The sequence below is a fragment of the Lycium ferocissimum genome, unplaced genomic scaffold (assembly GCF_029784015.1).
Source record: "Lycium ferocissimum isolate CSIRO_LF1 unplaced genomic scaffold, AGI_CSIRO_Lferr_CH_V1 ctg7640, whole genome shotgun sequence".
Lineage (NCBI taxonomy): Eukaryota > Viridiplantae > Streptophyta > Magnoliopsida > Solanales > Solanaceae > Lycium > Lycium ferocissimum.
This window is the reverse complement of record NW_026726879.1, coordinates 11,632-22,168: the sequence shown is the minus strand read 5'-3', so window position 1 is coordinate 22,168 and position 10,537 is coordinate 11,632. Positions and strand designations below refer to the sequence as shown.

General features: G+C 35.8%; 1 protein-coding gene across 1 annotated transcript; it reads left to right on the top strand.

Annotated features, from left to right (window-relative positions):
* The first annotated feature begins 3,976 nt into the window (after nt 1-3,976).
* On the top strand, nt 3,977-9,133 carry LOC132045681 (vesicle-associated membrane protein 711-like). Its single transcript, XM_059436254.1, is given in 5 exon segments — nt 3,977-4,288; nt 6,084-6,274; nt 6,926-6,978; nt 6,980-7,087; nt 8,722-9,133. Coding segments are annotated over 5 exon segments (660 nt in total). The 5' UTR covers nt 3,977-4,071; the 3' UTR covers nt 8,813-9,133.
* The last annotated feature ends 1,404 nt before the right edge of the window (nt 9,134-10,537 follow it).

The following is a 10,537-nucleotide window of genomic DNA, read 5'->3' as shown; positions in this document are numbered from 1 at the left end:
AATCACCTTCATAGTCAAAAAGGATTTTTAAAAGAGACATACAAATCACCTTCATAGTCAAAAAGGATTTTTAAAAGAGACATACCTTAAATACCGTTCATATATTCCCAACTTAACCTCTGCACTTCCAAGAGTCACTCTACATCCAATTTGAAGATTGCACAACTAAGATTTACAAGTTTTTATCAATTTCGTAGCTACTGTTAGCTCAAAACACACTGATACGGACGTCCAAATCAGATCTCCACCGTTCAAATTCAAGACCTACATGTGGTAACCACTCCGTTAAAGCTTGGGCTCGATCCAACGGTTAAATAAGCGAAAAATGCCAATTAAAGCTGACTGGTCGCAGGAAATTCTACAACAAAAATACTAGGGTTTTGTCTTTACTAGAGTGCGTCTAAATCAATCCTATTTCATGATTCTATTGACCATTAAATGTATAAAACATAATAACAATTCCATATAATCCATCAAAGTGAGAGTTTTACCTTTTTGAAGAAATCCCAATGCTTCATCCCATGTTTGACCTTGAATGAAGTTTCTACAATCTAGCGATTTCATATAATGATTCGGTGTTAATCTAGTGTTAAGTTAATGTAATTGGCTTAGGGATTTGAGTAAAAACTCACCTTAGGGGGTTGGTAGAAGCCTCTGGTCGAAAAACCCTCTCTTTAGACGTTTTTGGGTTGTATTTATAGGTTATCATAAAGGCTTGGGCTTTAAAACCTAATCCTACAAGAATCGGGATTTCCATTTTACACGTCTTCAGTAAATCGATAATAACTTTTTACATAGACCTTCTTTTGAGCTCCATAATATATGGTTGGAAAGTTATTTCAAAGACCTACAACTTTCATGTTTTTGAGTTTTCTCAAATTCGTAACGAAAATACCCGAAAACTGGCCATAAGTACAGACTGTCTCAGACTTAGACGAATTTAGAAGGCCTTAAAAACTTCACTTTTTGATTTGACTTCAAAACGACTGTTTATCTCCCGAATGGATTCATATGGCTAAAATATGAACTTAATACTGGTTTTTATACATTCACACCTAACTCGGATTTACGGGATGTTATAAGAGATGACCTCGACTTTGGAGGAAATTCTAAACTGCACAGAGAGTAATGGGACTTGTATAAGGAGGAGGAAGAAACTTGACCACAACCTTTTAATCCCAAACAAATCCACCCCTGCCGAAATCATGAAGCTATTATCCCTAGCCAATGCCAAATGGATCTTCGGACCAACCATAGCCTTTAGGGATTTGTACCGTCGCTTTGGAACCAAAAGTGAATTTGTAGACTATTCCCTAGAATTGCAAACCTACACAGGCTGAGAAGTTACCCGACCCTTAGCCTTTGCCATATGCTTGTTGGGACTCATGGTCTTTCCCCAAAACATACACCTCACCAGTGATACCTGTATCGTTTTTGTCGCCCATGTTATCTTTTATGGCATAACCACAAATGGAGAAACCAGAAACTTTGACTTGGTTCCCATCATCCTTGCTGACATGTATCGAGCCCTAGGACAATGCTGAAACCATCATAGGTACTTCCAAGGATGCAATTTGTTGTTACAATGGTGGATCATCAAACACTTGAACAAATCTGAGGTCCCCAATACATAAGCAACCAAAATAAGGATGACCTTAAATCCCATTGTCCAAATTTTGGAAACCAAACCAAACAGGGGTGGGCCTTCATCTTTTCAAGACTTAGGGAAGACAATGTATAGTAGATGTTACCAGACTTCATATCCGAGCGAGTTGCGGTTAGAGGTAGAAAACGGTTGTTCTTACCACTCATGGGAATCCAAGGGATCCGCTCATATGCACCTGCTAGAGTCTTGAGACGTTCTTAGCAGTTTCGGTGTTTGAGGTGTGCGTCGAATCATAATAAATAATATTCACTTACTAAGCTTGAATATATATACATATATATATATATATATATATATATATATATGGGAAAAATTTCAGTTGATCTATTAATATAGATGGGTGAATCATTTTGTATGGGCTGATTCATAATTTAGGCCTGTCCAGAATTTTTGACTGTAGATCTAGTTGTTGTATTGAAGCCAGCTTTTTAAGCCATATGAGACCAACCGGATAATCAATCTGCACAAGGAAATAATTGCACATATATCTCACAAGATATGTCCAATAAGAAATTTCCTTCCTTTGTTTGTAGACTTTTTTTTGTCAAAATCCAAACCACCACCACCCCCCCCCCCCGCCCCCGCCCCCCGGGCTTTTTTTTTTTTTTTGACGAAATCAACAAGCACAAGATAATGACAAAAAAGGCAAGGCAAACCAGAATATACATGGAAATGTGTCGTAACAGCATCATCCAGACCGCAAAAAGAAGTGTAGTAGTTGGTTGGTCTGCCCAAAAATGACAACAGAGGAAAGCCAAATGGCACAAAAAGTCTTGAGGGAATTTTTACTATTGCAGTGTAATATAAAATGTGATTGGTCTTTAGGAATGAGAATAGGGGAAAAAAGTTTACTCGGATCGGGTGCATATACCTGCCATCATTTTCCAAACCAAAAGCGATCATCACTAATAAGATTAGAAATCATGTACTTCCCCCCGTTAATTTTCACTTGTGATATTTTAACTAGATACGTCTATTAAAAAATCAAAAATAGAATGATAATTTTAGTATATCACTTCTAATTATTCCTAAGTGACTTAATGATTAAAAGAAACATGTTTTAAAAGTTGTGTAACTACTAAAAATCCCTTGAATTTGACAACTCAATATTTAATAATAAAGATAAAATAAGTATGAAATAGTAAAATTTTCTCTTGATTTTCTAAACTGCACGAGTAAAAATGAATAATTATATTTAGTATAAATGACAAGTAAAAATGGACGGAGCGAGTACCTAATTAATTGAGCTATAATAATTTCCTTATATACCTTTAAAAATCATAAATTAATTGAAATTTGAACTATAGTCAAATAGTAAAAACTTACATGCAAGAAATATGAATTTTCATTGGTTTAGGTTCACACTGCTACGGATAAGTTTTTCTCTCAATCAAATCCTCAAAGATAAAAAGGAAATGCATTTATTTATTTAACGGAAAAGGCTCAAATATGTCATCCAACTATCGGTTACTATCTATTTACGCCACTCATCAATAGTATTTACGCCATCAAACTATAAGAAATGACTATTTACGCCATCGAACTATGTAAAATGGCTATTTCATTTATGCCACTCATCAATTTGACTTTATTTATGCCATCGCTATTATCAAAATGACTCATCGATTCCATATTTCATTAAAAACTGGTTTACAATACCATATATGACACGTGGCCTCCAACTAGATTACGGTTGTGGGTGGGTAAGGTGTATGGATCGGGTTTTTTATTAATTTGGTATTTAAAATTGGGTTGGTTTAATTAAACGACGTAGACCTCTAATTGGAGCCATGTGTCATATCTGGTATTATAAAAGCGGCGTTAATGAAAAATGGCATGAATGAGTCATTTTGGTAACGGGCGATGACATAAATAAGTCAAACTATTGATGAGTGGCATAAATGAGCAATTTCCTATAGTTCGATGGCATAAATGAGTCATTTCCTATAGTTCAATGGCACAAATGAGTCAAACTATTGACGAGTGGCATAAATGAGCCATTTTCGATAGTTGGATGACCTTTTCCGTTTATTTAATAGATAAATGGCTTGCAACTTTTAAATTCAGTAATGAGGTAGTACTAGTACTAATTTGACAGCCGAAAAGGTAAGTGAAAAGCGGGGGTCAATGCTCCCTTACCCCCCCCCCCCCCCCCCGCGGCCGCCCACGGCCGGGCCCCCGGCCTAAGATCCAGCATTCAATGAATCATCCTCTTCTTTTCCTACACACGTACCCCACTCATCACTTTTTAATAGTAGTACATCAATTAATTCATTTACTCCTAATTTATTCAATTTCAAACTCTTTGATAGTGATTGATCCAATCAGATATATACAAGTACAATCATACAACATTTTCACATTATTATTATAATTATATTTTTCTGCAATTTTTCAGAGGAGAAATGGCGATATTGTATGCACTGGTAGCGAGGGGATCGGTGGTATTGGCGGAACACAGTGCTACATCGACAAACGCTAGTGCAATAGCGAGGCAGATATTGGAGAAAATACCAGGAAATAATGATTCTAATGTTTCTTATTCACAAGATCGCTATATTTTCCATGTTAAACGTACTGATGGACTCACTGTTCTCTGTATGGCTGATGAGGTTGCCGGAAGTAAGCCTTTTCTAACTTCTTTCTTTTAGGTAATATAGGATTAATCAATTTGATGTTTTATACTATCTCTCCTTCAATTTGTTTTTTTTTGGTTTTGACTTTGATGTAGATTTTAAGGAAGTAAAGAACAGTTTTGAATCTTTTTGTCTTAAATTAAAGATACGTTGAAAGTATTAAAATGCCATTTAATCTTGTTGTTCTAAACATAGAATTAAAGAATTGCAAAAAAGATTAGAGACATTCTTAGTAAGACAAATAAATTGAAAAGAGAAAGTATATTTTTCAAGTTGCTTTTTGTTCAATTTAATTATGAAGACTGGCAACCAAAAGAAAATCAAAAACTTCGGGTGTAATTGACTTTGAAATTCAAAGAATCTTTTAATTTTCGATTAATTGCCGGGAATTTGAATCCAAAATAAAGAGTCAATCCCTGGGCAATTTGCATGATTGCCCTTATTCGAGGGCCCTTCGCGCCCAAAAATTCATGGGTTCCTGGTTCGGTCCACTTTCGATCAAAAATTATAAAAAAAAAAAAAAATTTGCCTGCAAAATTCTACCTTAAGGCAGGCAAAACTCTCCCTTAAGGCAGAGTTTGCTACCTTATATCGCAGAGTTTGCCTTAAGATAGCAAACTCTACCTTATAAGACAGAGTTTACTACCTAAAGGCAGAGTTTGCCTTCAGGCATAAGACAAGGTAGAGCTTGAAACTTTGAATCCAAAACTCTGCCTCGTGAATCCAAAACTTTGTTTTGCGAATTTTTTTAAAAAAAATTTGACTGAGTGGGAGTTCGAACCCGAAACTCATGAATTTTTAGGCGAAGGGCAAAAATTAAAGACAAACAATTTGAGGGGCAAAAATTAAAGACCAGTGCCTTTGAAGGACAATCCGCGCAAACAAATGTCGTTCCGTTGGCTAGATTTTGGATTGTACTGAGACCTTGCCAAAACTTCTACACCCAAAATAAAAATATAAAATATTAAAGGACACTATTATATTTTGGGAGTTAAAAAGTTCTTTCCTGTGATTTTGAAATGGTTTTCAAATAATATTTATAGTAACATTTTATTTATGTAGTTTCTGAATATCTTAATTTTATTGAAAAAAAAAAAAGAAATTCATATTTATAAGCACTAACTCTAATGTCATCTGAATCATGTCATTCTTTTTGTGATGATGGAGTCTTAAACAAGTGTACTTCAGCATTGTAATCTTTCTCTATATTAAGTACTGCATTTTTTATTTTGGGTAATTTTCTAAGAAAACCATTTAGACTTCATCAGAGGTTTAATTTAGTGTGGTTATAAGCTATGCTGCTCAAGGGACGGAAAGAGAAGGCTTTTGTCCTATCTGCTTCTCTCGTCAAAAGTATTGCCGTACCTGTGTAATATCCTTAAAAAATGCACTACTTTTGGCTTCGTAAAGAGTCCGAGCAACCTAGGTGGTTAGAATGTTTTAGGTAGTGCAATTGATATTGTCAATGAATCAACTGCTTCACGTCCAAATTATTTTGACGCTATATGAGCCTAGTTCTTCCTTATTCTGGTATATTTCGATTCAATACTAAATAATCGGTCTTTTAAAGGCAAATATGGATTTTTGACAAATAAAAGTTCTCTAAATTTTACACTTAATGTTATTTGAACATTCAAGTTTCTAATCAGAATGAAAGGACTCCCGATAACCAATCTAATGTAATATTACTGCATTAGGACAAACTCCATTTTATAGTTTTGGCTGTTAGTTCAGAAGACTCTCATCCTCCATGGATATTTTACTGTTTAAACTCCTTACAGGGAGAATCCCTTTTGCATTCCTTGAAGAAATTCACCAAAGATTTGTCAGGACCTATGGTCGGGCTGTTCTCTCTGCACAAGCTTATGCCATGAATGATGAATTCTCAAGGGTCCTTAGCCAGCAAATTGAATATTACTCTAGTGATCCAAATGCAGACAGAATAAACAGGCTAAAGGGTGAAATGAGTCAGGTCAGTTCCCATATATTTTTGTGGTAGCTAATGTGCTAGTTGAATGTACATAGTAGATGTGTTGAAATCTAGATTTTCTTCAAATTGAAGAGGCATGCACCTGTGAATATAGTTGCTCACTTTTAGATGCCTCAACAAAATTGTGACGGCACCTTATCAGCACCACAGGAAACATAGCACTCTCTGTCCCAATTTTTTTGGCACTCTGTCCTTTCTGTCTATTCGGAATTTTTGGCACCTTTCTTTAATTAAATATTCTCATTTTCACCCTTGATATGACTTGGTGTAAGCTCCACTAGATAAACGAACAAATTATTTGGTACAAGAGTACTTCGGGTAGTCTATACATATTTATCGGTCAAAGGTCTTTCTTCCTTTTAAACTTCATATCCGGTCAAACAATGCCACGCAGATTGAGATGGGAGAAGTGATCAGTTTTAGGCAGTGTTTAAATCCCTTGAGATTATCGATCAGTCTTATTGTATTCCTTTTAGATCTCACTTTCTTTCTATTAACGACTTGCACTGATTCAAAGATCTTTGCAACGTCATACGTCTCTCAATAAAAGCTAGAAATTATTTTTAATCATTTGTTAGCAGCCTTATTTTTTCATTTACTGAGAAGTTTGAGGATATTCCATGGATGTAACAGGTGCGTAATGTCATGATTGAGAATATTGATAAAGTTCTAGAGAGAGGTGACCGCACAGTTGCTGGTTGATAAAACTGCTAATATGCAAGGAAACACTTTCCGATTCAGGAAGCAAGCTCGGCGCTTCAGAAGCACAGTATGGTGGAGAAATGTCAAGCTCACGTACGTAACTTAAATAAGAGCTCTTTCTTTTCCCTTTTTTAAACTTTTTCTTTGTGTGTGTGTGTGTGTGTGGGGGGGGGGGGGGGGGTCGAAGGAGTTGGGATATCTAAATGGAGTCATATCTTTTCTCGGATAGGGGTTCAAGCTCAACTTCAAACATGTTGGGATGGCATGTGTGAGATACTTAATTCCCTTCAGAAGAAAAGGGAAAAAAAAAAAAGGCAATCCCTAGTGCCACTTGTTATCAGGGGCGGAGCTACAGTGTAACATGAGGGTTCGGACGAACCCAGTAACTTTTGCGTAGACCTGATATTTGCATTAGAAATTTTAGTAAGAATATATGAATATTAGGTGTGATTATATACAAAAACAAACAGTTGGCTCAGCGGTAAGAAAGTGTCTAGGAAGGTCCTTGTGTCACGAGTTTGTTGGTTCGAAACCGATTTTAAGCAGTTTCCTTTTGTATTTTTGCGAAGAAAACGTAAAGCTTTTTCGAAAACTTTAACAGTTTCTTTCATCCCTGTACGTTTTTCTTAGAATATATACAGCCTTTTTCTTAAAAAAATTATTTTAAAAAAACAAAACATAAAATTTACAATTAGAAAAAGTAAAATGTTACTGTTTATATTTATATAGTGCTTAAGTAGTTCATTCCTTTTTTAAATATACGGAAAAGGCTCAAATATGCCATCGAACTATCGGAAATGTCTCATTTATACCACTCATCAATAGTTTGGCTCATTTATACCATCGAACTATCGGAAATGGTTCATTTATACCACTCATCAATAGTTTGGCTCATTTATCCAGTCACCCATTACCAAAATGACCCATCCATGCCATTTGTCATTAACGCTTGGTTTTATAATATCAGATATGACACGTGGCCTCCAATTAGAGGTCTACATCGTTTAATTAAACCAACCCAATTTTAAATCTCAAATTAATAAAAAATCCGACCCATACACCCTACCCACCCACAACCATAATCTAGTTGGAGGCCACGTGTCATATCTGGTATTGTAAAACCAGCGTTAATGAAAAATGGCATGGATGAGTCATTTTGGTAACAGGCGATGGCATAAATGAGTCAAAATATTGATGAGTGGCATAAATGAGTCATTTCTGATAGTTCAACGGCATAAATGAGCCAAACTATTGACGAGTGGCATAAATGAGCCATTTTTTATAGTTCGATGGCATATTTGAGCCTTTTCCGTTAAATATATATTGAGTACGGTAATCCTTCGTTAGTTTGGCGGTTAGCCGGTTATTATATATTAGCTTGAGGTCGTTGTCCTGCCTTAAAGTTCCGAACCCACAAATTTCAAATCCTGGCTCCGCCTCTGCTTGTTATACTACATTGTGACTGCTAACGTTTGCTGCTTTATGTGGATCTCAGGATTGTTCTAATGGTGTGTGATTTGTGAAGTAGCTCTAATGCATATGATAGATTGCATATCTGTATTACTATGGTCGTTCTCTTGAAAATCATTGTTGCTCTATCCTTCGAACTTTGTGATTTACTAGTATGATTAGGATATTGCGCACTACTCCAGCTTCAAGTTTTCTTTTTTCTTGTTTATGTTTCTTTGTGATCTTGAAAGAATACTTATATATCTGATTTTTCACAGGGTTGCGTTAATATTCCTTCTCCTCGTGATAATATATGTTGTTTTGGCTTTCGCTTGCCATGGGCTAACTCTTCCAGCTTGTTTGAAGTAAGGATCACTCATCAGCATCTTCTGGGATTTGGCTGTTGGTTCCTGGATCTCTATTGTGTTTCTCATATGTGCAATTCTTTGATCTTAATTCTCTAGAGTTGAAGCTTGAAATCATGTTTTGATATTGATCTAGTCCTTGCAATCTAGTATCTGTACCAAGTTTTGAAGTTCGTCGGGGGTGTCTATGTGCGTAAACTCTTGCTTGAGAAACATGGAAAGAGTTTATTTGGGCCCATGTTACCTATTCAGCTTTAATGTTTTGTGAAACGCGGTATGGAGTAAAATCATACATGTGGAATATATATTGCTGATTGTCTTTTGACATGTATTCTGTGGTGAAATATATTTTGATGTTTTTTTTCATATTGTGCATATTCTAGTACAAGGGAATGAGGATCAGGAGGTTTCTGACCTAGTGGTTCAAGCTGGAGTCATATCTTTTCTCGGATAGGGGTTGGGATATCTAAATGGAGTCATATCTTTTCTCGGATAGGGGTTCAAGCTCAACTTCAAACATGTTGGGATGGCATGTGTGAGATACTTAATTCCCTTCAGAAGAAAAGGGAAAAAAAAAAAAAAAAGGCAATCCCTAGTGCCACTTGTTATCAGGGGCGGAGCTACAGTGTAACATGAGGGTTCGGACGAACCCTGTAACTTTTGCGTAGACACCGATATTTGCATTAGAAATTTTAGTAAGAATATATGAATATTAGGTGTGATTATATACAAAAACAAACAGTTGGCTCAGCGGTAAGAAAGTGTCTAGGAAGGTCCTTGTGTCACGAGTTTGTTGGTTCGAAACCCATTTTAAGCAGTTTCCTTTTGTATTTTTGCGAAGAAAACGTAAAGCTTTTTTGAAAACTTTAACATTTTCTTTCATCCCTGTACGTTTTTCTCAGAATATATACAGCCTTTTTCTTAAAAAAATTATTTTAAAAAAAAACAAAACATAAAATTTACAATTAGAAAAAGTAAAATGTTACTGTTTATATTTATATAGTGCCTAAGTAGTTCATTCCTTTTTTAAATATACGGAAAAGGCTCAAATATGCCATCGAACTATCGGAAATGTCTCATTTATACCATTCATCAATAGTTTGGCTCATTTATACCATCAAACTATCGGAAATGGTTCATTTATACCACTCATCAATAGTTTGGCTCATTTATGCAGTCATCCGTTACCAAAATGACCCATCCATGCCATTTGTCATTCACGCTTGGTTTTATAATACCAGATATGACACGTGGCCTCCAATTAGAAGTCTACATCGTTTAATTAAACCAACCCAATTTTAAATCTCAAATTAATAAAAAAATCCGACCCATACACCCTACCCACCCACAACCATAATCTAGTTGGAGGCCACGTGTCATATCTGGTATTGTAAACCGGCATTAATGAAAAATGGCATGGATGAGTCATTTTGGTAACGGGCGATGGCATAAATGAGTCAAACTATTGATGAGTGGCATAAATGAGTCATTTCCGATAGTTTAATGGCATAAATGAGCCAAACTATTGACGAGTGGCATAAATGAGCCATTTTTGATAGTTCGATGGCATATTTGAGCCTTTCCCGTTAAATATATATTGAGTACGGTAATCCTTCGTTAGTTTGGCGGTTAGCCGGTTATTATATATTAGCTTGAGGTCGTTGTCCTGCCTTAAATTTCCGAACCCACAAATCTCAAATCCTGGCTCCGCCTCTGCTTGTTATACTAC